Source organism: Suillus paluster, assembly GCF_016628075.1.
Source record: "Suillus paluster strain FC165 chromosome Unknown EDB91scaffold_3, whole genome shotgun sequence".
NCBI lineage: Eukaryota > Fungi > Basidiomycota > Agaricomycetes > Boletales > Suillaceae > Suillus > Suillus paluster.
The window spans coordinates 845,594-868,600 of NW_024537563.1; the positions used below are offsets into that span (position 1 = coordinate 845,594).

A 23,007-nucleotide genomic window follows, 5' to 3' on the forward strand; every position below is an offset into this window, starting at 1 on the left:
CTCCGTAAGTTCCAAAGGGTTTCGTCGTGGCGGAGAACAAAGTCCTTCTCGCCTGCCGAGGCCCCGAGCTCATTCAACAACATTCTCACTATAATTTACATTAGAGTTACTGCCAAGTTACTGCTCTACTATTGTGACGTAGTATGCAACATAATCCACTTATGTATTCAAAAACCGCTTCGAATAATTTCCACAAGGGTCTTCGACCCGTCATTCACTCTTTTTGTCCGAATGACCTAACGATTTGCCAGGTTGTACGTGGTCGCGGATACGTTGCTTCTGATAGAATGGGGTGCCATTCTTTAGATTAATATCGCATGCGACTGAAACTTGAACAAACCAGATTTTTCAGTTCGGGGAAACCACCTTCGATCTTCCTGTCCCACATCAAGTGTGGGAGACTGCCTTCGAGATTGAGCCAGACCCTGAAACGACCTCCAGTTTCCTCAGAGTTTAGAGGAATGATTGTTATTGCCTTCAAGGCTGGAGGCGGGAATGTAAGGAACAACTCTGTGGAAACCCAGGTCGCTCGATGGAGCCTGCAAGGAATGAATGAAGTTGGCATAAGCTTAGTAGCACTCATGCACTTGCCATCGACACTGGATAGCACATTTATCACAGTGAGCTGATCAGTAAGCTTTAACAACAAGCACTGCGTACGCGGTCGCAGAATTCTATGATAATGCTGGGTGACACCAGTGGAATTGGTGGAACAAAGGTCGACGAGTCAAGAGCAAGATTTCCTTTGGGTTGCTCGCTAGAAACTGCATTATCTTGTTCAATGGGCAAAGGACAGGATGCGCCAGCCATTTCTGCCATCGTGGCGAATGAATGATGTCGAATCAGATGAGTCCAGCTATCAGTGATAAATAGGTCACGTGGACACGCAATCTTTATTGACGCGTTGTTTACTTCGAATTGCGCGTCTTCCCTTCTCCACTACTAATGTCCGTCCAAAAGAAAGATTCTGATAGTAGCGCGATGTCGACATCGCACTCGGACATGAATGAGAGCAAGCCGGACGTAATATGGACCGTACATGGTGAGTCTCGACTCCAAGTAAAAACCACAAGCAGCTCATCGCGACACATAGTCGAGGTCCGGCTCTCTACGAAATCTAGACGGCGTGTAGACGTCATCCAAGGTCTCGTGCGAGATTTTATCACCAACAACTACGATCCAATTCAGCTCCCATCCGTTCTCTATGGATGGGAAGCAGACCTAACCCTTGCTTCATCGGTGGACCGAATCGCAATATCAGAATCGGCTTGTCCATCGACATCATTACGCCTCAAAGAGATTTCTTTGGAAATCCATGCTTACCAACCCCATGAATCCGATGTGGTCGAGGAATATGCTAATGGAACACCAGGTAGAGATGGTGAGGAGAACGTGCTCGCTGCGAGCGTGTGCGAACTCCCATGTAAGGCATGGGAGGGATTGTGGGATGGCTTGATATATGCGGACAACATAAAGCTCAAGCTACTTGATTACATACATGCAACTTTTGTTCTGAGTGACGCCGATGTCGATTGTGAGTGAGTTAGGTGGACCGTGATTGTATGCTGACGATTTTCTAGTCAACTTGGTAACATGGAACCGCGTAGTATTGCTGCATGGACCTCCGGGGACAGGCAAGACTTCACTATGCCGAGCACTCGCTCAAAAATTATCCATACGATTATCTCATCGGTAAGCCCAATACATGCGCTATCCTTATGCACTTCTCATTTCTCGCAACAAACAGTTACTCCCAGTCACGTCTCCTGGAGATCAATTCTCACTCCCTTTTTTCTCGTTGGTTCTCGGAGTCCGGAAAACTTGTACAACGTCTATTCAGCAACATCATGGAAATGGTGGAAGACGAAGACTGTTTCGTTGTCGTGCTGATAGGTAAGTCTAGCACACGCATAGGCCATCGTATATCCCGCTTATAGTGTTCTAGATGAAGTAGAGTCTCTTACTGCAGCCAGAGCTGGTGCCATGGCAGGCACAGAGCCTTCAGATGGTCTGAGGGTACGTCTGCAAGTCCGTCTCATGATGTGATTTTTTTCACGAAGTACAGGTGGTTAATGCTCTCCTCACGCAACTGGACAAGCTAAGGTACCAGAAGAACGTGCTGGTGATGTCCACAAGTAACCTTGCAAAAGCCATAGGTAAGGGTGGGGAGGGATCATGCATACGAGATATCTGATCACCTTCCAAAGACTCGGCCTTCGTTGATCGAGCAGATATTATCCAATACGTCGACCTGCCTTCACGCGAAGCCATCTATGAGATTCTGCGCAGCTCTCTGTGCGAATTTGTGAAAAAAGGAATACTACAGGAGGCGGTAAGCCGTCCATGATCTTGATCGTCGATGCCCTTATTGATAATGCCTCTCAGACAGTTCCTGCGCTTAATCTAGCGCTGTATCTTGTCAATGAACAGAGAAATCGTTCCGGCGCAAGTGATACCATGTTGCCTTCTTCACAGGGCAGCTTGCCTTGGCTTTACTGGCTCTTGCTGATAAATGCAGAGTAGGTTCATCAATTCTCTTCAGCATTCGTGGCTCAGGAACTCCCACAGGCACAGCAACTTTCAGGACGCGCCCTTCGACGTTTGCCCGTTCTTGCACTCGCGAGATACATCGGCATGGGCGTTAGTACATCATCGACGTCGGCTAGCAATCCCAACAACTCCCGGTTCCAAACTGACATACGCTTGTGGCTGGACGCGATGGAGAAGGTCCTTAATGATCGAGCTGCAGATCACGGAAAGCTTCTATAATCGAAACCCCGTTCTCATTTTTGTATCCCTTTTGTGCATTGTCGTCATCTTCTTGCACTCTCTGCCACATATCTCAACATGTATGATACCTGCACCCGCAATCAACCCACATGTATCAACGTTATCCAAGTTGCAGTGACGCTTCATGAATTTAGTGCTTCACATGAATGTATCGCAAAAAGAAGTATACAACGAACAAATGGCGGCATCGGGTTTAGAACTTGGTCGGATCAGCCTATCGATGACGGGTCGACTAAAGATTTTTAATCAGTCGCATTAACATGGCATTTATGAAATCACCTACAGAACTGCAGGGGCTGGGGCCTGGGCGCTCTGAGCCCTTTATATCCTGCAACCCATCCGTTCCGCAAAACCCGACCACCCTGTTCCCCTGAAGCCCTTGTCTTTCCTGCTTTGAAGTTCACTATCCTCGTCCATGCGTTCCTTGGCACCGTCAACCGAGCATTCTCGCTGAGCAAATAAATATTCTTCCCAGCCCACACCCGCCTGCCAAGTCGCTCCTTCACTCGCTGTGTCGCCCGGACGAGCGCGACTTCATAGTGGTTCTCATACCATGTCACGAGTTCGTCTAGATTTTTCTGGAGGATCTCTAGGTGAAGGTATATATCAAAGAGTTTCTCCGGTGGACGAGAATCTGGGGGCGTGGAAGGGGAATCGAGATCAACGTCCAGAGCTGTTGAGACGTCTGCTGGCGGGGCACTGCGAGAACTAGAGGAAGCCGGTTGTGAAGGAGGTGGGAGGCTGTCGCGTAGCTCAGAGTACCATGCAATATCATTTTTCTTCCTCCGTATGGTCTGCCTCGCTACCCATCCGACCCATCGCATCAGCTCCATATTCTTGTCTCTGTTAGCCTCTCCAAAGACAGATATGATAGTGCCCCGATTCAAAGCGAAGTGCGGCGCAGGTGTCCTATGGGGGTCACGATACAGCTGACTCCGTAGAAGACGGTCGACCTGGCGATCGAGGCGCACAGCTTGGTAGAGGTAATGTCGTGCAAAGGTAGCGTGACCTGCGCGCGATATATGCTTCAGCAAGAGATTGTATGAAGTGGTATTGGGTTGGGCGTAGGGAGTCCGGTGTGGTTCGGTTGATGCGGGGTTTGCGATTCCGAAGTCATCTTCATCATCAAACTCTTGGGAATAGTGTCGGCTGGCTTGTGGGGGAAGGGGTTGGGTGAGGACCTCGAAAGTTTGGACGAGCTTGGCTACATTGCCGAGACGGCCGAGCATGTCAAGGGTGGTATTGAGAGCGGTGGTAGAAAAAGGTGACAGGGTACTGGAGCCTTGTAATGGAGGGTGGTCTGGATAATCCAGGTCTATACCATAGCCCAATTTCATGAGCTGATAGAAACCCTCCTGATCTAGAACCTCCTTCAAGATACGCATCACCAAGTCAAGGTTGAAATGCGTGGAAGGGATATCCCGAGCTGACATGTCCTTGAGCAACTTCCGGCAAAGCTTGCTCGCGTCAGCAACTAAGTCCGCACGCTGCGTCTTATATATTGGCAGAGACAAGCGGTGTGCGATTGCCTTGAGGCATAGACCAAATGTTTTCGACGTAGGTTCCAGTTTGCAGACGTGCGTGAGCTCGGTGAATACTTGCATTGCACCGGTATAGTGACCGACGGCAGCGAACTGCTCCAAAATGACATGATAGTCCTGAAGAGTGGCTTCTGCGCCTGCAGCTCGGATATTACGCATGACGTTCTTAAGGCGGGTCTCATAAAGGTGAGGGACGCGAGGGGCTTGGCCTGCTTGCATGCGACGCGCTGTCCAAGACCTCAGGACTGCTGAGCTTGGGACGCAATGGCGAAGAACCGCTTGATGAACTTCGAGAGGAAGTATATCGTAGCCTGCGTAGCTCATGAAATCGACATAGCATGACCATACGCTCGAATAACTCCGTGTCTCGCGCGAGAGGACATCCATAAGAGCAGAAAGCTTTTCCTGCTTGACAAAATCCTTGGAACTCCCTTGTGAAGCAGTGGTAGTGCTTGCGCCGGAATACGCATCATGGACAATATGAAGCGGAAGGGTTATTGCGGAGGAGCAGCGGGGAGATGTATGAACGAGTCGACGTAGGGAATTGATTTGGAGGTTGGCAGAAAAACAGACTTTAGAAAGCTGTCTCCGCATGGAACAGTAATTAGTCTGGCGCCAGTACTGGCCAGTGTTCAAAGCTTCTTGATGCCAGTGAAAGTGATCCCGACGAAAAATGTGTTCACTTCCTTTCTAGGAATTACTATGATCACATGTTGTAGTCTACAGTACCATAGCAAGTATATTTTTTTCGTCTGTATTCCGTTCACATGTAGGACCAAATCAATCATATACCATCACAGCACACTCTAATACTTGTTGTACATTGCGTTCAAGTTACTGTTAGAAGTTAGAACACGTGAACTTTTTTGGATGGTTCTGAAGTCCAAATCATTGCAAGTGGCTATTCAATATTCAATGATGATGGATGTGCGTGTCACGGCGTGTGTGAGACGTGCGTGTTCGCTGGCACTAAGGAATAAGGACTGCAACAAAAGTATTTGATGTCATCGAATAGCAGAACGCGTTGTCGAGAATCGCATTATTGCAGGGCAGGCGGAATTGATTGCAAAAAATCGATACGATTACAACAGCAATGTGCGTGTACTTTTTCATTACACTGCATCGGACCCGATCGAACTCGAGGCCGTGTCAAATCACGAAGAATATATTGTGACATCGATCAGCTCACTAGAAGAAAGAGTGAGTAGACGCCAGGAACGATAGAAGAAACCGAACCGTCGCGCCATCTATTAAGTGCAACAAATAAGAGGGTGACTACCGATTCAACGGACAGCTTCGAGGATTTCCATCGATGTTACGCTATTACCACGAATGACCTGCAAATAATTCAACGGACGTTGCCTGCAAGCGTCATAGAAGAACGTACCACCGTGCCAATGGGATGCCTCTGAGCTGGAGTTGTCTCTTCCAGAGCATCGTCGATGACGAGGTTCAAAAAAAGGTCATAGCCACGCAGAGTACCGCTGACTTTGCGACCACCCTGCAGATGGACAAACAACTTCTTGTCCATAAACTATATCAAACCATTTAGCAAACGAAATCAGGACTTGTATAAAGGTCTACCTTCTTGAGTTCTGGTTGTGATGCCTTTGACATGATTATAGATGATAGTCACTGTCAGGGTCGCTGAGCAGGTTTGTTGCTTTGCAGTGTTTGGTTCGGAGTCAAACCCATACTAGAGGAACTCCATAACGCCCTCATAGCCCCAATCTCCCTGTTGTTGGTTTGTTCTCCCATTTATTGCAATCTATTCCGTACAGAATCTGACTGGGCGTATCCTTCCTCCAAATCCAATTGTTAGCGTTTGTCGCTTTCATTCAGCTACTGAACGCTGCTTAGACCAATATAACAGGCTAGCTAATCCATAAAGATTTAATCGCCAAGTCGTTGTTCAAAGACGGTTCATGGCGAGCCCCACCAGTCGAACTCCCCCTACCAGTGCAAACCCCTCTTCCCAGCCCCCATCTCGGCCACGAGATTGGAATAAGCTGCGCGGCGGGGAGCCAGGATCTGCTTTTCGCGGTCAAGGGAGGGGGAGAGGTGCTCGTGGTGGTGGAAGAGGCGGTCGCCCTCCAGGCAGCCCAGCAATCAGAGGCGGCAGCAAGATTTCGCACTCAGAACCCTCTGAGGGCCACGGATCCCAGACAGACGTGCCTACGCCCAAGGCCGAGCCCCCACCAGCCCGTAAGGGTCCATCTCAAGCCGGATGCTGCTATTACTCCTTCGGAAAAGCCCGTTGTCACTTCGGTCAACCGTGTTGCTAAGCCCAAAACGCCATCTCGCCGCGCTTCTTCTCGCAGTGTTCCAGCTGTCACCGTAGCTCCAGCCTCTCCAACTCCAGATTCAGTACAAAACGTGCCTTCCACACCAGGTTATAATGCTAGCCGACGTCGACGCCCCAACCAGCATGTTAAGCCTCCCCTAAACGGTGCTACTAAGCCAAGTATACCACCTTCCACATCGGTGGCTCCGCAGAAGCTGAGAGCAGCATCTACTTCGTCTTTAATAGCACCACGTAAAGATATCCCACCTCATATTGCGGCCGCACACGAGGCTGAGAAACGTCACGATATCGATGCATTGGTTGAACGTGTCAGGGCAGTTGCAATGGCTGAAAATAGACCTTCAACTCCTGGAAGCCATATCGACTGGGCGGGTGAAGAGGATGATTCGTTGCCTGACCTTGATGATTGGGGCGTCACGACGATCCGTACAAGCGCAGGCGACAGAGGGGATGAGATATCACCGATATTGGCAGATGCGCTTAAGCCACTACCGGAACCTCAGACGGAAGAAGATGCTGAAGATGAAGAGGAGCATCATGTGGAACCATTAGACAATGATGGTGATGGCGAAATCACCAAAGACTTATCGGATTCTTCACCCCTATCCAATGCACCAACCGTTCAGGATACCATTGTGGCGACCACCACAGATGCGCATGACACTCCCGCCGTCATCGTCGCGCCTGAAACTGTCGCGCATGTTGACAAGCTCTCGCTTAACCCGTCGTTGCATCCCAAGCCGATTGCCGCAACGGAGGGCCCCCGCGCAAGTTCTACACGTTCCAAGGTGCCATCCAAACCAGCGCCGATCGCAGGTGGCGAAGAGCCAATCGCAGCCAAAAAAGGGGAAGACCTTTCGCAGTCTATCCACGCTCCCTCCCTTACCGAGGTTGCAGAAAGGACCCTCAGCTCTTCTTCCAGCGACTACAGCCTCGCTACATCTATCCATGCACCTAAAGGTCTCCCAGAATCCCGCTCCGCTCCATCACTCATGAGCCCGACTGCCCCGACTCCTGCGCGCGGATTTAGTCCTTCGCATGGTCGATCGAAGACGGAAGGCCGCCCTCCCTTTCCACATCCGCGTGCAGCACCAGCTACCGCGGCAAGTCAGCGAGCCGCCCGTTCGGGTACAACTTCGCCGCTTGGCCCGGGGAACACACATGCACGGAACCACTCGACACCTCCTGGAGGGGCAGGGCAACGTGTCCCACATGCTCGACCAGTCATCACCGGAGATGCATTATCTCGGTTGGCAAGAACGATCGGTGGTGTGCCAGCCATGCCTCGTGCGCAAGGTGTCGCCGTTGCAAAAGACTAAATATTTCCACCATCATTTCCTCATGAATGTTACGAGTGCTCCGTCTCTTGCCCTGATCTACGTGCTATATATATTCGCTCATCTTACGTCCAGTCGGCTTCGATTTCTTGGTTGTGCGTCGACCTTTCCCTGTTCTGTGGTTCTGTTGGATAATGAAAACTGCATTTAACTGTCTGCACATATAATAGATACCCTTCTACGCGTTCCGATTCACTGTTAGCTGCTCCGTTCTCATACCTGTACTGATCTCGGGTGTATGTACCATACCTTACACGCAATCACTCCATATTAACCAGTGCTGAAATATGATAACTCGAGTCCTATGGCCTTTATTGGCTTTGACCTACTGGAGAGATCAGACACGAAACCCAAGCTAACCAGCATCTGCTTCAGGCGGCCCTCCCACATCAGTGAGACATTCTAATTGAGCTGTGAGCGACCCCGGCATATTCTAACGCAATGCAACTCACGTTTTTCGTTGAAATCTTAGCCTTCACCACCCCACGAATATCGGAAGGAGTGCCGTGTGACTCGAATTGTGGAACGGGAACTGGTGGTTGCCCTGGGGGAATAAGTGACGGTTCGGGCTCATCTTCATGCTTCGAGGCAGCCCGTCGCATCCACCATTCAGCACCCATCGTCCACTCACTATCATAGCTGTAGACGTTGAAATCGAACCGAGAGCACATGGAGAGGTCGCGTGATATGCGAGCTGCATAAGCTGCTTGTATGTGTCCCATCATCGGATTAAAAAGAGCGGTGATAGTCGTCGGTGGTTGAGATGGGGGAGAACGAGAGGATTGGGAGAGTGGTGATGAAGATGGTGGGGGGAGCTGGAAAGATGGTGGGGTCGCATCAGGAAGAGTTGTAAACCGAATTCCCGTTGAGACTGGAAGTTGATGGTTAGTGTCTGGGCGTGACTGGATGGATTCGCTTTACCTCCAGCGCTCCTCTCTTTTGCGCTGATGTAGAACTCGGCACCGGCAGACACTCTGCCCTTCAGACCACCACCTGTTGCCTCTTCCTCGTCTACGCGCTTAGGTCTTGTTCCAGGGGACGAGTTCAAATCTTCAGGAGGCTCAGCTGGATTTCCGAGCCTTCCAAAGTTATGTAAGACGCGTACACCCCACATTCCATCTTCTGCGCCGTATGTATATTCCGAGCACCATTTTCCAACGTCATGCTGTAGGGTGAACATGACATTGCTGACATTGTCGCCTCGCGAGCGCTTCTCGGACGAGAAATTGGACCGTGGATCTGATATAGCTGCGACCATTGCCTGTAGAGTGGGTGACAAGCGCGTAGAGTAGAGCGCATCGAGTCTACCCGTAGGCAGGTATAACCGGCCATAGAGCAAATAGTCTATATCCCTCTTGTCAACACTTCAAGACACGCGACTCATGCAGACCCACCACGAGTGTCCACCCGTTCTCCAGCGAGCCATTCCTCCTCCTTTCCTTCTGGCCTTCGAGGCTGGTCGTACACCTTGAAACGCTCGACCATATCTTTGAAACGGACACCGCCAGAGCTCTTCACATCGAGGTTACAGGATGTAAATATGTAGCCTACTGAGCCATTGAGGGACGGCATGGCGTTCATGGAATACGAGGTGTTGAAGAGCCCATTGGGAGCTTTGGATATTGACAGATTGAGCCCGCGAGGAACACTAAAGTCCAGTATAGCTGATTGTTTCGTACATGTGGTTCAGCTCAGACCAGCGAAGGAGTTTCTGGAAAGCGTACCGTCTGAAGAACGTGTTAGGTTGGAGAACAGGTTATCTTCGTTCCATCCCGTTGCACGGTAATAACTTCGCAGCACGTAGGATGCGAATGGGTGCATCAAGCGAAACCGGTTGTGTTTACAATTTCTGAAAGCTAATACAACTTCTGAAATAGTCTCCCTTCGACAGACTATACTTACATAAACGAGTCGTTCCTGCTATACTTCGAGTTGTATGGCCGCGCGATAATTTATCCTAAAAGGATGACGGATCATTGGAAGCTCACTTCATTGACATGCGACATGAGATTTTAACAGCAAGTACTTGTACATGGCAAAGGTCAAGCAAAGGTAGTAGAACAACGGTGAGATATGCAATTCGAAAGCGGGGATGACAGCAATGTCAATGCAGTGAGACGTTTTTATCCGAACAGAGCGAGAATTTCTCTCGTTGAGGGTCTCCTCTCAGGGGCTGACCAGCACCTTTGAACCAACCACCATAGATTGTCGTCCAGGCCCCTTGCGCTGACGGAGGGATCTTCGGGGCGTGGGGGCATTTCCCCTTTAGAAAGTTTAATGATGACGTGCGTCGTGTGGCGGATTTTGTGCCACGGGACTTCATGAGTCATGATCTAAAAGATGCTGTGAGATACGCCAACTGTATTATAGTGAACGTTCACCGTACCTCGAGTATAGTCATACCATACGCGAAAATGTCAGATTGGGTTGTAAGCATGCCACCATCACAGCAGAGCTCTGGCGCAAGCCACCTTTGCGAATTCGAAACTCTGAATCAAATACGTTAGCACGTCGTAAAGTGAGTATGGAGATCTTAGTACCCCGCAGACATCGTGAAATTAACACCCGTGACGTCTTCCAAGACCTATTTTCACATATCAGTGATGCAGTAGATCGGCCTATGAAATGTGCTGCTACCTTAGCGAACCCGAAATCGGCTAACAGTGCATTCCCGTTACTGTCGACAACGATGTTGGACTAGGGACACAATTACGTCAGGCCCTCAAAGTGAAAATCAAAGCTACGCACCCCTTTGAGGTCACCGTGCACGATCGGGGGTGTCATGCTATGCAGGACGTTCACACCCTCGCAAATACCCTTGATCTGCAGCGAGTCAAAAAGACGTCAAACATTCCTCAGAAGACTTGCACATACCAGAGCAATGTGATCTACGGTGGGGTACTTTTTTATATACTCGTCCACTGTGCCGTTGACCATCCATGGACTTACAACGTACCTGGTCATATGATATGGTAAGGGGAGTGGAAAATCATATGGAGGAAGGGCTCACGGGAAAGGCCCATCGTTTTGACAGAAACCGTAGAAAGGAAGGATATGCTCTCCGCGGTCGGCTTCCCACACGCGTTTCCAGATATCTACTTCTCTCTTGAACCTCTAAAGATACATGTGAGGACGTAACTTTGAGGAGAGGGGAGTAAATATGTACCCGCAACGTCTGAGGGTCACAGTGAACGGCACGTAGGATTTTGATGGCCACCTTTTCCTCATTCAGATAGTAGCCTTCCCATATATCCGCCGATCCTGTTCCCTTGACGGCATACTGCCCGATGCGCTTCACTTCACCCCGCTTGAGGTTCATGTTCGGCAAAAGGGAGTGTGACGAATGTTGTATGTGATACAGGTTGCTTTCCATACCACGGTCTGTAGTTGGAACCTGACCCGGAAGATTCTGTAGAGCTATGAGTTCACTAAGACTAGTCTAGCAGGGAATTGGAGACCTTCTGCATCAGCGTCATGATCTGATGAAGTTCTGCCGCCTGCTGCATCTGTGTGAAAGCTATGAGCTCCTGCTGGTTCTTGATGTCACCCAGATATTGCATGATGTCTTCCTTGTCTCGTGTACGACTCAACTCAAAGTTGGCCTGCCATGCATGGATTGATAGGTGGGAGGTGACCTGAAGCGATATTAGGACAATTTCGCCAGAACGATGCTTTCTTACCTGTAGCTTCACCAAGCAATCGGAAATATCTACGTGACATTGCTGAATAGTAGCAGCCAGCTCGTCCTGTTTGACGAACAGCTTGACCTTGGACATGCAGCACCACGGCTCCATTTTGTCCAGAATATTTTGAAGGGTGCTGATGAGGAGATCAGTTGATTGATCGGCGATCAAGCCGGACCACTAACCCCTGGGCACCCGAACACAGTCTAGCTTGTTGATCCGGGGGCAAGTTCTGCCCCTCATTTTTGATCATGACCATGAGACTCAGGCAGCGATCTTGAAGCAGAACGATGCCATTTCTGCGTTGTACTGTTGAATGCTCGAATCCGTGGAATATCAAGGAGAGTACATACTTATTTGCTTCTGCTTTCGCCAACATGTTGACTATTGCGACCAATAAGCCCGTAGCGGCTCCAAGCCATGGTACTGGAGCAAATTGGGCAGCTGTCTGTGCTGCACCTATAAGCGTCTGAGCTGCTATATTGGCCATAAGTAATGATCTTAAGCCCAGAGCGTTGAGTGCCAGAACTGAGGGAAGGCGAGGAGGAGCAGACAGATTGCAGGTGCGACTTGCACAATAAGGGTTTATATACTGCTGTGCATATTGCAACCTGCGTACCCGTGTAAGGGCTATCGATTGACGCTCAGATCGCATACGATCCTTCCGGAAAGATCCTTGCGCCCAATTGCATGTCAGAACATCCAAGTTGTTCCAACCGCATGAAAGTTAGTGCGGTTATCCTATAGATCCCAAGATAACTTCAACGCGGTGCAATAGGGTGCAATAGAAGGAAGTTCTTGTTCTTTTCGATGTTATTCCGACGATTGAGGATAAAGTACACGCCATCACGTGGTCCAATGCGATGTGTTACACCCTTTGACTTGTCACACACAGGAACTTGCTATCATCATGGCTCGAATGTTTCCCTCTTCTGATCCGTGTCTACCGCCCTATAAATCTCTCATCGTTCAGGGAGATTACCACCCTTCAGCTCCAATTCACATGTGTTTGTCTGTTCCAACGGGTGCCAAGGCCTTACTTCTTTCTTCTTCTCGTCAGGCGCTCATACGCAGTCTTCGAGAATATAACGACGAATGGCTGCTTACCGATTCTGGAACGGGGAATACTTGTCACAGTAGCTCCAAAGTTGACATCTTGTTGGTCCCCGTTTTTGTGTGTGGGTGTGGGGTAAAGTGATCGATATGCCCAACCCTCAGCTACCCTCCAACCCCAGATCACCTCATCGTGCTATTATCCGCGTTTCGGGCACACGAGGCCTCTGAACCTGTACCTGTCGATGCAAAAGCAACCCTAGATTCAGTCCCATCATTGCTTATTTTGCACGAACTATCTGCATACTTTTTGCCCATGAATGAAAACAAGCCGTACGTACTATTCGCTCATGCTGTGTGCAACATGTTTTTAGGAAATGAACGATTCTTGCCAAGTCATACTATCGCATCGTATCTCCTGCTCGTTACCCACGCTTTTGCTTTGGTGAATTTTCTTTCCCCGGATTCACAGTGCGTCGGATGGCAGTTCAGTCTTCCATCGATAAGTCGAGCGTTTAATATCATTCAGAACGCCAATGCGTCTCACTCTATTTGATTCCCAACTTGACAAATTGAAGCTCCCCGTCCTACGAACCCCAATTTTCAGCGTCTTCAACGGAGAAGAGAGCAACGATGAAACATCTAGACCCGAATCGATCGCTTTTCTGGCGCACAAGTATTTTGAATGGGTAGGCACATTTGACAAAGGTATTATTACTCATTCGCTTTTTCCTGGGTCGTCTCGCTAATATATTCCATCAGCCGGCCCAGATCCCGATTCTCCATCTGATGGAAGTGGAGCGCAGCGTTGTACGCTCACATTGCACAAGCAAGGCAGCGACCCTCAGACAGATATCATGTGGCAGTGGTCAGAAGTTCTAGAACGAACCCACAGCCGCTGTGAGGAACCTGCAATCACATTCGCCTGGTCATGACGTAGGGGTTCAATCCCACGTCCGGCTCGCCTGGGATAGCCTCACTGAAGGTTCGATTGCGAGTCGAGTCCGGCCCATGTTCTTCACATGTTGGAATCCGTAGAACGAAGTAACTGCATAATCCCTTCAGTATTTCCTTAGTGCTTTATAGTCTCCCGTAGCAGAATTTCCAAACTGTTCATGTAATTGGTAACGCTCGTATGAGATGTTTGCAGCCAGAAGGCGTTAGTTTGTCGGCAGTCGTGGAATTCTTCCAGTTCCACACCGGGTAAGTACAACTTAACCTTTGCTCCCGAACCCCGACTTCCCAACAAACTTCAGGCTGACTTGCATCTTCCACTACTTGAGCAATCCGAAGTGCGAGAATATGGCATCAGGAGAAGAGTCCTCGTTCTTCTCTTTCATTCTGAAACCAGGTTCATCTCTCCATCCGACGTTTCTTCTCGCAGTCGACGCTGCATTTGCACTGCTATTCTTCGTCTTCCTTTGGTCAGCGTACCTAACGAAAGGCAATCCGCACTTCTTTGTTCTGATGGGCATCCAACTAGCCTTATGGGCGAGCGTGAAATGGTACGTCGAGCTGGGCATACAAACGTTGAACATCGTACTGAGGCCAATGTATAGGTTCGTGCAAGAGCTTAAAAAACTTCCTCCTGCAAGTGCGACGACCAGTATGGAGACGAGTACAGACAAAAAAGAACAATGATATATCGTAGAGATACACGACGCAATGCAATGCATGGAATGTTATCTCCTCATCGACGTGCCTTGTCATTTCCTTCATGCCAACGTTTCATCCGTTTTGCGCTTTCCTGGGCCAGTGCAAACACTACAATATAGTGAGTGAGTGTCCAAGCCATAATTTTAGGCACTAACATTCCCTTTCTGTCCCATCAAGCCCTTCTCTAAACGATTGTGCTGTATCGGAAGAAGGTCCACCTCCTCCTGCAGGGCCAAGGGCTGCAAAATGCTGCGCTTGGTCAACCACCTCGAGCAACCGCCCTTTGAAGGCCTGAAAACGATTATTGGTAATGTTACACACTGTATGCAGGCAATGCACCTTTGTTAGCACTTCTGATATACCATTCGCCTGCTCTTCACTCAAACTTATAGCCAGTCAAGCATGCTCCCTGAAATTAGCAGCGAGACTCACATATCCATGATCATCTTCCCAAAACCGTACCATAGTCCACCTGCACCAATCAAGTTGGATAGCTTTACACTCCGGGGCTCAGCCTTGAGCGCGTTTCTTACTCGCGTGCCAAAGGGTGTAGGGATAGTGAAGTCAGCCCAGTCTCTGAAGATTGATTTGTTCTTGTGTCCACTGGAAATGACTTTAGACGCACGAGAATAACATGATATAGGCCAGCCATATCGGTATTGGTGCCTTTGATAAGGATTTGATCTAGGGTGGCTTTAACGATGATGGCACGCAAGGGAAGGGCGATTGAGACCCGTACATCACGGTCAGATCCACCTGCGAGGTGACCCATGTCAGGGATGTCAACTTTAAAGGTACATTGTATTTTCTGGGCCAGACTTTAGTGTTAGAACATCAAGTACAGCACACAAACCTGATTTTCAGCTAGTATGGCATCAATGGAAAAGTAGTCGTTGTCCATGGTGGCCGCGTTCGTCAAAACGCGTGTGTGGCTGAAATTACTTTGACAAAGGCCTCAACGTCAACACTCACGCGCACGGTCTTTCCACCTTCAACAATCCCTCCGTCATGAACCACATACGTCAAGTGTTATTTTCCGCAAGACGACCGGTTCGACCGAGCTCACTAGCACTCCTCCGTTGTCGCCGAACGTTCTCCTTCTCATCGCGACTACAAGCCTCAGAGAATGAAGATGCCTTCCTTGCGCAGTTCAAGAACACTTCAATATTCGGGAAACTTGCGGACAAACCAGAGGCCTTGATGGCGCTACGAGATTTTGCGGAACTTATGAGGGCTCAAGGTCAGCCGTGAATTCTCGGGGATTATTCACCAATGTTCATGCAGTACACTACCAGGGATTGACGCAAACAGTCCGCCTTCGACGTTGCAGATGATGAAGTTGGCTGCGAACTCGGAATTTAGGCAAGCAGCACAAAAAGTTGTCACTGAGTTGCAAAAGGCGGGCGTGGACATCACCTCGCAGGTAAGGAACCTTTCTCAGAGGTTTGCGCTCTTCGCCGATGTTTTTTCTGCCAGGATACTATGCAAGAGCTTATGGGCCTGTCCAAGAAGGTCGGAGGGAATTGAAATGGACTACTGTAGTGTAAATAGTACCTACTAGTCTTTGATATAAGGGACTTGCCAGTTATCTTGTGTCGTGAGCTCCTTTCAATCCTTTCCGTCATGTCAGACGAGGCAGGATCGTCCACGATACATTCCGAAGCCCCAGAAAGACCCTTGCCATCTACACCATTCTATTCTATCGAGTATCCGGGTTATGTCAAACCCGAATCTGTTCCGCTGGCCGTGAGTAACCTCGGAGGACCTTCACGCCTTGAAACCGCGTTCAAGCGCACCGCGGCCAAGAATGAGGCGCTTCTTGAGCTCAATCTACGACCAGGAAATCCATTTGCTCACCCAATACCGGGCGATATAGTCGGCACCAGCAATATTCTGTTGAAGGTCGTGAGGCGGAAACGAAGGCAACCAGACGGAGAATGTATTGGAGAGTTCACCGCGGATGCAGTGGGCATCGTCCCGAAGACAGCACGGTTTCGCAGTGAGTGCAATCCATGTTTGCAGGTGTCTTGATAACGCGTTTGCATCATAAGGTATGGCGGATTATCAGTTTCAGCCCGATATGAATGATCCCCTGGCCCAGCTGCGTCTTGCAATGGATCGGATGGACGGTAAGCACCGCGTTTCAGTCGGTTGATCCGTAGATCTCAAATTCTGAAGTCGATGCAATCCGACAATATTCGATTCCGGAGGAAAAGGAGGACTATGTGGTTCCACCATCCATCCATCCACCCGAGCTGGATCCAGCATTGGCAGAACAAAGCGAGAAATCTTCAGGACCTCGCAGCAACTTGCGATTGTTTCCCCCTCCGTTGTTCAGCCGTCAGAACGTACCGCAAAACTACAAGCGCGTGCTTCTGCTTCGTTCTCCTCTAAATAGCTGACCTCCCTGCAGCTTCAAGGCAAACCCTGCTTCGATCGTAACGTCCCTCATCAATGAAGAAACTGGTGAAGAGCGCAAGAGACTCATCAACAAGGGTCGATGGAAAGGCCATGGACCAATGACTATCGCTTTCAGTGATCCCAATGTTTGACTCGTCCTCTTGCACCTCTACAACATTTTTGATTCTCAGCAACAGGTTCCTGAGGGCCCTCCTCCGACAGTTGACAATGCACGCGCTCAAGCCAATAGCGAACTATTGAATCGGATACTGGAAGTGAGCTACTGTTCACGCTTCTTGTTTGATTATCTACTCATTCGAACAGTTCATGAATGAACGTCCTGTGTGGACTCGCGCTGCCCTTTACAACCAATTTTCACCTGCAGAATCGAGAGAAATTCACAAGTACGCGCTACAGTACACAACCACGGAAGTCTAACCAGCAGATACAGTTCGAAAGTCATCATGCCTTTGGCTGGATATATGTTCTCAGATGGACCATGGCGAGATGCAATGATCCGATTTAAATACGACCCCCGGAAAGAATTGGATGCTCGAATGTGAGTTTGGTACATATTTCTGTTGGCGAACAACTCACTGTCAGGGGCTAAAGATATCAGCGGATATATTTCCGGAATGCCAACCACCCTGTGGCACGGCCTTCCGTTGTAGCGCGCAGACAAGAGGGCAGATCGGCTGCCACATACATCAATAGGTCCATCGAGCAAGAGGAATCGTTCGAGGCTGATCGGCGGTAAGCTTTCAGGGTCGTCACTATGTGTGGCTCAACGTAAACGATCACTAGTAAATCACACATATTTGACGGGTCCACTCTCACTAAAGAGACGGCCGCGTTCCAATTATGCGATATCCACGACCCTATGTTGAAGGAGATGATAGAAGATGATGAAAACCTTCGGGAAGTCTGCGACGTGAGTCGCTGATGACGTGAAAACGGGCTTTCACTAATCAAATGTATTGGTAGGAACGAGATGGATGGTACAGCGCACAGGCACTGGAGAGAATCAAGACTGTCCTCCGTCACAAGTTTTTCTCACTACTGCAAGGGTACGTAGCAACACAGGAGGAATGTGAAGCCCTCCTGGAACAAGATGCCGCCGGAAAGTCACAAACCACTCGTATCAAGCGGCTTAAATTCGGTAAACATAACATGGCGAAAGGGGCTTTGCGACCCGAAGATGCAGCGGTGCGTATTTGCGGGTCTTATTTCATAATACCGCCTTATCCCTTCCTCTCTCATAGGCTGCAAGACTGCAAGCCACTCTTGATCGGAACGCGAGAAACCTCCAAGCGAGTCGACGGGAGATGCATGGCGGTCGAAGCTCGCAGGCAGCAGACAATTCGCGATAATGGGAGGTATGATATTTCGATACCTAAGCCGTATGCAGTAATCATGGATGATACATTGTCAATTGGTTGGCATTGCCTGTGGACAAGGCGCTGGTTAATTCCACGCAATGAATGAGCTATGGGCTGACCTCGATGGGTTAAAACCACTGCTAGGCTGTGTAACAAGGATACATCATGGCAGAAAGGTCAGTCCAGACTAGTCACTCTCTGTTCACTCCTGTTCTTTCGTTAGCGAGTAGCTCCCCGAGCATCTAAACGAAGTACTTCTGAAGTGGGCGACGAGGAATACCTTTCGACATGAAATTACTACATACAACAAATCAAACGGAAACGTCACGGGATCAGAGCAATTTGTATATAACGGTTCAACAAACTTACTATCATCTGAATTCAAACCTCAATACAAACGCGGAGAAAGCTCACCAAAATTGTGACTCCATGTAAAATATGATTGGGGCGAAGCTCGAAGATCGCAGATTGTGAGTGACTTCATAAAGGAGTGACTCATGCTATGAGTTTTTATCCGATGTTGTCTTTTGTGGAGAAGGTCATGTTGAAGTCTGGTGAAATGGGAGAGTCGGAGAATGGACCGGAAAGATGAAAGTGAGACTATGCGAGCGCAACTAGCTAATACGATGAGGTGACACGATGATGTCGGCCGAGGCTCGTCAATATTCCAAAGTCTATTCCTATGTTACACCAATTTGCTTATCTATGCTAACCCTACTATAAAGAAATGAGTCGCATTGACCAAACATCTCAGATCTTTCATAGAGTCTGAGATGTATGTCTATCATTTTCCTGTTACCCCATGGAGCTAACATACCACTAGATAAACACTGTTGAAATGCATCAGAAATTGCACCAACCTAGATCCAGAAGTCTGAAATGCTATTGAAACTCTCAAGAAAGCCCCTGTACAGTTGAGAAAAGGACTAGAAGAGTGGAATACAGAGGATGGACTCATTCTATTCAGAGGATTGGTTTACATTCCCAACAACAAAGAAATACATCACTCGGTGCTAGAGATCTTCCATGACTCGCCTACAGCAGGACATATAGGATGTGCCAAAACTCTTGAATTAGTTTCCTGCAATTATCGGTGGCCTCAGATGCAGAAATGGGTCAATGACTACATAGATAGATGCGATCAATGCAAACAAACAAAGGTGTTACCATCTAAACCCCACAGACCCTTGAAGCCAAACAAAATCCCAGAAGGTCCATGGCAAGCCATTAGCTGTGATCTTATCACCGATCTACCCATTTCCCAAGGCAAGGATGGTATTCTAGTAGTTGTTGATCGTTTCATGAAGCAAGCACATCTTGCTCCTACCACCAAGGACATTAATTCCAAGGGAATTGGGGACTTATTTCTCAAACATGTGTGGAAGTTGCACAGAACACCGAAGAAGGTGATTTCTGATAGGGGAACACAATTTGTGTCAAATTTTATACAAGAAGTCTTGAAAAGACTAGGAACCAAGTGGTCCATGTCAACAGTGTATCACCTTCAAACAGACGGACAAACTGAATGAGTCAATCAAGAAGTAGAACAATATCTTTGACTCTTCACATCTTATTGTCAAAATGACTGGGTATTGTGGCTTCCCATTGCAGAATTTACACACAATAATTCCATCACAACTACTGGACATTCTCCTTTCAAAACCCTCTACAGCTATAACCCTGAATTCATCATTTCTCCTAATTCCTCTAATATTGTTCTTCAAGCCAATGAGAGAGTAGCCAAGATGAAAGAAGCACAGAAAGAAGCAAAGGCAACACTAGAAATAGCAAATGATTGAATGAAACACTTCTATGATCATGGAGTAAAAGATGCACCTGTTTTGGAAGTTGGACAGAAGGTCTGGTTAGACACCAAGGATATCAAACAGCGGCGTCCAAGTTAGAAGTTGTTGGATCACCACCTTGGCCCCTTCAAAATACTCGAGTGAATAGGCAAGCTAAACTACCAGATAAAATTACCCCAATCATATCAGATCCATCCAGTGTTTCATGTGGGATTGCTCACTCTGCACAAAACTTCCACACTAACACCTCGAGTTGCCCCACTATGTCCATCCCCTGAAATTCATACTGGAGAAGAATATGAAGTAGAAGCAGTGTTATGACCAGTGTTCACCGAATGGTAAAGGCAAGCACACAACCACTGGTCACAGTTGATGAGGATAACAGGATAAGATTGAGCATGAACGTCTAAGCCTTCGCAGCGGGGATACAATCCTAATCTGGACTATGTCACCTTGGCTGAACAGTTCATAGCACACTTGACCTGGTTGGACTGGAATTTTGATTCCCAACTGTGGGATACAAAATTTGCCACCCTCCCAGTCTCCAACTGCAAAAATATATGCGTAGATTGCACAATTATCATTCCAATCAATGTGTATTAAGCCAGAACTGGATTCTTTCACGGCAAGGGCAAAAAATGGCCCTCCCATACCTGTGATGGGATGTTCCAGAATGCTACGTCTTAAACGTTTCTGAACACGAGCATGCGCCCTAGTGAGAGAAAAATCAATCAATCAATACATCGAGCCCTGTCAGATATCAAACGACTTACTTAAGCATTGCCGTCCAATGATTTGGAGCATGCTGCTTGAACGCTGTGCCTATCTTGGGTGCAACAAAAGACTGCACGTAAAATAGTAAGGCATCTATGGCTTTCTGTGCCTCTGTTAAGGTTGTGCTTAAGGGAGAAGTTACTCAAAGGGCTTTGGCTTCAGCTCGTGCACTGTGCCCCTTACCTGAGTACATGCCCTTAATTTCCGGGGGACAGAGGGGAAGTCCGACGGAAGTCCGGGGAATTCTGGAGGACAGAAGTCAGTGGAGTTCGGTGGAACTCTGGAAGACTATGTGAGGACGGAGTAAGGCTACTACGGAAATCCGGAGTAGAAACAGTACAGAGGTTAGACTACCCTAAGGTAAAGCCAGAGGATTAGTCCTAAGGTTTAACCCCTAATACTTGGAGGTGGACAAGAGGTGAGACTCAAGTCCGGAGATTGCAGGAATGAGCAGAACTAAGATGATATTCAAACTAAGGAGTTCCAGAGTATTACAGGGGTTTATATACTGTAGGTATCATGTAAGTAAATCAGTCAGCAAAGGTAAGGGCTATGTATGAAGCATGTGGAAAGTCTATTACTAAGTGTAACAGATCAAAGCAGTGAAGTCGGAAATGAAGTAAGAATGGATGGATTAGTAAGCATAGCAGAATAGGACATAACCGGTAACCGGAGCAATAGCTAATCTAAAAGGAGTTAGGGGTGAGTGAGGAGATGAAGGCAGAGCGCCGGGCGGAATAGCAAGACGGAGGACTGGACTTTTAATGAAGTAGATCCAGAATTCCAGGATCTGGAGGTACAGGATATGACAGCCTCCGCTGACTGTTTGCAGCGTTTTCATGGTCAATCGAGGCTTCTTGCCAGCCACCTCCCAAATCCCAAAGTGGTATCCATCCGAGCTCAACCAGTTGGTGTTGCACTTAAGGTGCTGGCCAACATCACTGGCCCATACATCATCCCAACACCACTGCAAGCGCCTCTGATGGTCCTGTGGAGAGAAAATGTTCATAGCAAATTGCGAGGTAGGGAGGCATGCCAGCTGGAACAGTTTCGGTGGGAAGATGGTCAAGTGGTAATACCTGCTACAAGTGTAGAGAATGAAGAGGTTAAGTCTAAGGAGTACTTATGCTAACTAACCTACTTATATACATATCATTGAAGAGGAGATATCTGAGTATGAAAGAAATCAGCCAATGAGAAAGAATCATATGATACTGCAGATGACTGAGCATGACATCGTGATATATAAGCAATGAGGTCATAGACAGAGATTAATCAAATAGGAAGAGAGATCGTTCTAGCCTGTGGAGTAGGGAAGCCAATCAGAGATACAATGGGTGATATGTGAAGAGGTGAAGATGTGACAGGAAGCAAAGTCACGTGACCAGTTTGGGAACTAGAAATAGCTGGAGGAAAACTGAGAAATGAAAAATGATTCATATTGGGGATTCAGTGACAAGCAGTAATATACAGCCGAATATGGTGATGGAAACTGCAATACTTGATAAAATGGAAAGGATATCCATTGGAAGAGGCAACATGGGAAAAAGAAGAAAATCTGAAGAACTCCCTCAGATTAGTCAGCAAATTTTATGCCACACATCCTGACACCCCAAAATCACATTGAATCGCTAGTTCTATCATTCCAATTCTTCAAACACCCGGTTTCTTAGAATGGCGACAAAAAAACATCCTGACCATCCTATATTCACAAGGATGCTCATCCTAAAAAGGGGGTAATGTCACGAATTCCCAATATGAACCATTTTTTGTTTCTTGGCTTTCCTCCAGTTACTTCTTGTTCCCAAACTGGTCATGTGACTATGCTGCCTGTCACAGTTTCACCTCTTCACATATCACCTGTCATATCTCCAATTGGATTCCCTACTCCATGGGCTAGAATGATCTCTCTTCCTATCACTTAATCTCCATCTATGATCTCATCGCTTATATATCATGATGTCATACTATGTCATCCTGCAGTTATCATATGACTCTTTTCTCATTGGCTGATTTGTTTCATACTCAGATATCTCAGATTCAATGTATAACCCAGAAAAGAATAAGGGTTTTTAGAAGGGTCGAAGTTGACTGCAAACTTAGACCAGAACAATCATTTTTCCATTCTTAGTGACTCAGCTATCATGTTTACAGAAGTATCAGAAGTTTGTTCTGGGAATAAACAGGAGCATTTCTACTTGCCAGTTACATTGGAAGGAAAACATAGGAAAGCAGACATCAATGCTTTAGTAGACTGTGGAGCAACAAACCTCTTTCTCAGTGA

At 47.9% G+C, this 23,007-nt stretch overlaps 12 protein-coding genes across 12 annotated transcripts; 6 read left to right on the forward strand and 6 right to left on the reverse strand.

Annotated features, from left to right (window-relative positions):
* Positions 1-49: 49 nt before the first annotated feature.
* On the reverse strand, positions 50-824 carry EDB91DRAFT_1194618 (Rdx family-domain-containing protein). The gene is made up of 4 exons (XM_041320570.1): positions 661-824; positions 592-599; positions 341-539; positions 50-279 (listed from the first exon to the last, which is right to left on the reverse strand). The coding sequence occupies exons 1-4, from the start codon at positions 817-819 to the stop codon at positions 211-213; spliced, it is 435 nt and encodes a 144-aa protein (XP_041183163.1). The 5' UTR covers positions 820-824; the 3' UTR covers positions 50-210.
* A 178-nt stretch (positions 825-1,002) lies between these two features.
* Positions 1,003-2,769, forward strand: EDB91DRAFT_1234214 (P-loop containing nucleoside triphosphate hydrolase protein; the record flags this gene model as incomplete). The annotated part of the gene is made up of 10 exons (XM_041321185.1): positions 1,003-1,042; positions 1,094-1,534; positions 1,581-1,692; positions 1,748-1,893; positions 1,946-2,016; positions 2,066-2,156; positions 2,208-2,332; positions 2,386-2,449; positions 2,476-2,519; positions 2,557-2,769. The coding sequence occupies 10 exons, from the start codon at positions 1,003-1,005 to the stop codon at positions 2,767-2,769; spliced, it is 1,347 nt and encodes a 448-aa protein (XP_041183164.1).
* A 184-nt stretch (positions 2,770-2,953) lies between these two features.
* EDB91DRAFT_419635 (uncharacterized protein) lies at positions 2,954-5,012 on the reverse strand. Its single transcript, XM_041327208.1, has 2 exons — positions 3,074-5,012; positions 2,954-3,022 (listed from the first exon to the last, which is right to left on the reverse strand). Exons 1-2 carry the CDS (start codon positions 4,923-4,925, stop codon positions 3,000-3,002), a joined length of 1,875 nt encoding a protein of 624 aa, XP_041183165.1. The 5' UTR covers positions 4,926-5,012; the 3' UTR covers positions 2,954-2,999.
* A 172-nt stretch (positions 5,013-5,184) lies between these two features.
* EDB91DRAFT_1100072 (uncharacterized protein) lies at positions 5,185-6,013 on the reverse strand. The gene is made up of 4 exons (XM_041317171.1): positions 5,916-6,013; positions 5,719-5,865; positions 5,568-5,668; positions 5,185-5,519 (listed from the first exon to the last, which is right to left on the reverse strand). The coding sequence occupies exons 1-3, from the start codon at positions 5,946-5,948 to the stop codon at positions 5,615-5,617; spliced, it is 234 nt and encodes a 77-aa protein (XP_041183166.1). The 5' UTR covers positions 5,949-6,013; the 3' UTR covers positions 5,185-5,519; positions 5,568-5,614.
* Positions 6,014-6,914: 901 nt separating this feature from the next.
* Positions 6,915-7,955, forward strand: EDB91DRAFT_1043734 (uncharacterized protein; the record flags this gene model as incomplete). Its single annotated transcript, XM_041313081.1, has 1 exon — positions 6,915-7,955. A coding segment is annotated over one exon (1,041 nt), but the record flags the coding sequence as incomplete, so codon positions are not given.
* Positions 7,956-8,099: 144 nt separating this feature from the next.
* Positions 8,100-9,888, reverse strand: EDB91DRAFT_419653 (uncharacterized protein). Its single transcript, XM_041327209.1, has 5 exons — positions 9,698-9,888; positions 9,368-9,637; positions 8,895-9,317; positions 8,426-8,844; positions 8,100-8,375 (listed from the first exon to the last, which is right to left on the reverse strand). Exons 1-5 carry the CDS (start codon positions 9,792-9,794, stop codon positions 8,244-8,246), a joined length of 1,341 nt encoding a protein of 446 aa, XP_041183168.1. The 5' UTR covers positions 9,795-9,888; the 3' UTR covers positions 8,100-8,243.
* A 208-nt stretch (positions 9,889-10,096) lies between these two features.
* Positions 10,097-12,146, reverse strand: EDB91DRAFT_1043449 (kinase-like domain-containing protein; the record flags this gene model as incomplete). The annotated part of the gene is made up of 12 exons (XM_041313063.1): positions 10,097-10,306; positions 10,360-10,462; positions 10,514-10,557; positions 10,611-10,670; positions 10,722-10,796; positions 10,848-10,929; positions 10,984-11,087; positions 11,140-11,382; positions 11,432-11,608; positions 11,654-11,792; positions 11,842-11,955; positions 12,010-12,146. 12 exons carry the CDS (start codon positions 12,144-12,146, stop codon positions 10,097-10,099), a joined length of 1,488 nt encoding a protein of 495 aa, XP_041183169.1.
* A 385-nt stretch (positions 12,147-12,531) lies between these two features.
* On the forward strand, positions 12,532-13,871 carry EDB91DRAFT_1100111 (uncharacterized protein). The gene is made up of 5 exons (XM_041317172.1): positions 12,532-12,814; positions 12,875-13,042; positions 13,106-13,180; positions 13,239-13,417; positions 13,472-13,871. The coding sequence occupies exons 1-5, from the start codon at positions 12,567-12,569 to the stop codon at positions 13,642-13,644; spliced, it is 843 nt and encodes a 280-aa protein (XP_041183170.1). The 5' UTR covers positions 12,532-12,566; the 3' UTR covers positions 13,645-13,871.
* A 15-nt stretch (positions 13,872-13,886) lies between these two features.
* EDB91DRAFT_1100112 (uncharacterized protein) lies at positions 13,887-14,820 on the forward strand. The gene is made up of 4 exons (XM_041317173.1): positions 13,887-14,214; positions 14,269-14,483; positions 14,543-14,687; positions 14,758-14,820. The coding sequence occupies exons 1-2, from the start codon at positions 14,012-14,014 to the stop codon at positions 14,348-14,350; spliced, it is 285 nt and encodes a 94-aa protein (XP_041183171.1). The 5' UTR covers positions 13,887-14,011; the 3' UTR covers positions 14,351-14,483; positions 14,543-14,687; positions 14,758-14,820.
* EDB91DRAFT_1100121 (uncharacterized protein) lies at positions 14,194-15,309 on the reverse strand. Its single transcript, XM_041317174.1, has 7 exons — positions 15,219-15,309; positions 15,105-15,173; positions 14,991-15,049; positions 14,798-14,941; positions 14,705-14,750; positions 14,521-14,656; positions 14,194-14,473 (listed from the first exon to the last, which is right to left on the reverse strand). Exons 1-7 carry the CDS (start codon positions 15,264-15,266, stop codon positions 14,400-14,402), a joined length of 576 nt encoding a protein of 191 aa, XP_041183172.1. The 5' UTR covers positions 15,267-15,309; the 3' UTR covers positions 14,194-14,399.
* On the forward strand, positions 15,256-16,155 carry EDB91DRAFT_419925 (uncharacterized protein). The gene is made up of 3 exons (XM_041327210.1): positions 15,256-15,605; positions 15,661-15,788; positions 15,842-16,155. Exons 1-3 carry the CDS (start codon positions 15,374-15,376, stop codon positions 15,890-15,892), a joined length of 411 nt encoding a protein of 136 aa, XP_041183173.1. The 5' UTR covers positions 15,256-15,373; the 3' UTR covers positions 15,893-16,155.
* Positions 15,989-18,135, forward strand: EDB91DRAFT_1234220 (RNA polymerase III transcription factor IIIC subunit-domain-containing protein; the record flags this gene model as incomplete). The annotated part of the gene is made up of 11 exons (XM_041321186.1): positions 15,989-16,364; positions 16,417-16,494; positions 16,544-16,730; positions 16,779-16,911; positions 16,957-17,040; positions 17,090-17,169; positions 17,217-17,324; positions 17,378-17,518; positions 17,570-17,696; positions 17,750-17,971; positions 18,028-18,135. 11 exons carry the CDS (start codon positions 15,989-15,991, stop codon positions 18,133-18,135), a joined length of 1,644 nt encoding a protein of 547 aa, XP_041183174.1.
* Between the last annotated feature and the right edge of the window lie 4,872 nt (positions 18,136-23,007).

Excerpts from the sequence above, each read along its gene's own strand:
- EDB91DRAFT_1194618 (XM_041320570.1), bottom strand. The coding sequence starts at position 819 with ATGGCAGAAATGGCTGGCGCATCCTGTCCTTTGCCCATTGAACAAGAT. Across the intron at positions 280-340 it reads TCCCCGAACTGAAAAATCTG|AAGCAACGTATCCGCGACCA; the intron begins GTTTGTTCAAGT and ends CCATTCTATCAG.
- EDB91DRAFT_419635 (XM_041327208.1), bottom strand. The coding sequence starts at position 4,925 with ATGCGGAGACAGCTTTCTAAAGTCTGTTTTTCTGCCAACCTCCAAATC. Across the intron at positions 3,023-3,073 it reads GCCCCAGCCCCTGCAGTTCT|TCGACCCGTCATCGATAGGC; the intron begins GTAGGTGATTTC and ends AAAAATCTTTAG.
- EDB91DRAFT_1100072 (XM_041317171.1), bottom strand. The coding sequence starts at position 5,948 with ATGTCAAAGGCATCACAACCAGAACTCAAGAAG. Across the intron at positions 5,866-5,915 it reads CACAACCAGAACTCAAGAAG|TTTATGGACAAGAAGTTGTT; the intron begins GTAGACCTTTAT and ends GGTTTGATATAG. Across the intron at positions 5,669-5,718 it reads GGCATCCCATTGGCACGGTG|GTCATTCGTGGTAATAGCGT; the intron begins GTACGTTCTTCT and ends AATTATTTGCAG.
- EDB91DRAFT_419653 (XM_041327209.1), bottom strand. The coding sequence starts at position 9,794 with ATGCACCCATTCGCATCCTACGTGCTGCGAAGTTATTACCGTGCAACG. Across the intron at positions 9,318-9,367 it reads AGAACGGGTGGACACTCGTG|ACTATTTGCTCTATGGCCGG; the intron begins GTGGGTCTGCAT and ends AGAGGGATATAG. Across the intron at positions 8,845-8,894 it reads AAAAGAGAGGAGCGCTGGAG|TCTCAACGGGAATTCGGTTT; the intron begins GTAAAGCGAATC and ends ATCAACTTCCAG.
- EDB91DRAFT_1100111 (XM_041317172.1), top strand. The coding sequence starts at position 12,567 with ATGGCTCGAATGTTTCCCTCTTCTGATCCGTGTCTACCGCCCTATAAA. Across the intron at positions 12,815-12,874 it reads AGCTCCAAAGTTGACATCTT|CTACCCTCCAACCCCAGATC; the intron begins GTTGGTCCCCGT and ends CCCAACCCTCAG. Across the intron at positions 13,418-13,471 it reads GGTAGGCACATTTGACAAAG|CCGGCCCAGATCCCGATTCT; the intron begins GTATTATTACTC and ends ATATTCCATCAG.
- EDB91DRAFT_1100112 (XM_041317173.1), top strand. The coding sequence starts at position 14,012 with ATGGCATCAGGAGAAGAGTCCTCGTTCTTCTCTTTCATTCTGAAACCA. Across the intron at positions 14,215-14,268 it reads TTATGGGCGAGCGTGAAATG|GTTCGTGCAAGAGCTTAAAA; the intron begins GTACGTCGAGCT and ends GCCAATGTATAG.
- EDB91DRAFT_1100121 (XM_041317174.1), bottom strand. The coding sequence starts at position 15,266 with ATGGACAACGACTACTTTTCCATTGATGCCATACTAGCTGAAAATCAG. Across the intron at positions 15,174-15,218 it reads CCATACTAGCTGAAAATCAG|AAAATACAATGTACCTTTAA; the intron begins GTTTGTGTGCTG and ends AGTCTGGCCCAG. Across the intron at positions 14,751-14,797 it reads GGGAAGATGATCATGGATAT|TTTGAGTGAAGAGCAGGCGA; the intron begins GTGAGTCTCGCT and ends ACTGGCTATAAG.
- EDB91DRAFT_419925 (XM_041327210.1), top strand. The coding sequence starts at position 15,374 with ATGAACCACATACGTCAAGTGTTATTTTCCGCAAGACGACCGGTTCGA. Across the intron at positions 15,606-15,660 it reads GGAACTTATGAGGGCTCAAG|GGATTGACGCAAACAGTCCG; the intron begins GTCAGCCGTGAA and ends GTACACTACCAG. Across the intron at positions 15,789-15,841 it reads GCGTGGACATCACCTCGCAG|GATACTATGCAAGAGCTTAT; the intron begins GTAAGGAACCTT and ends TTTTTCTGCCAG.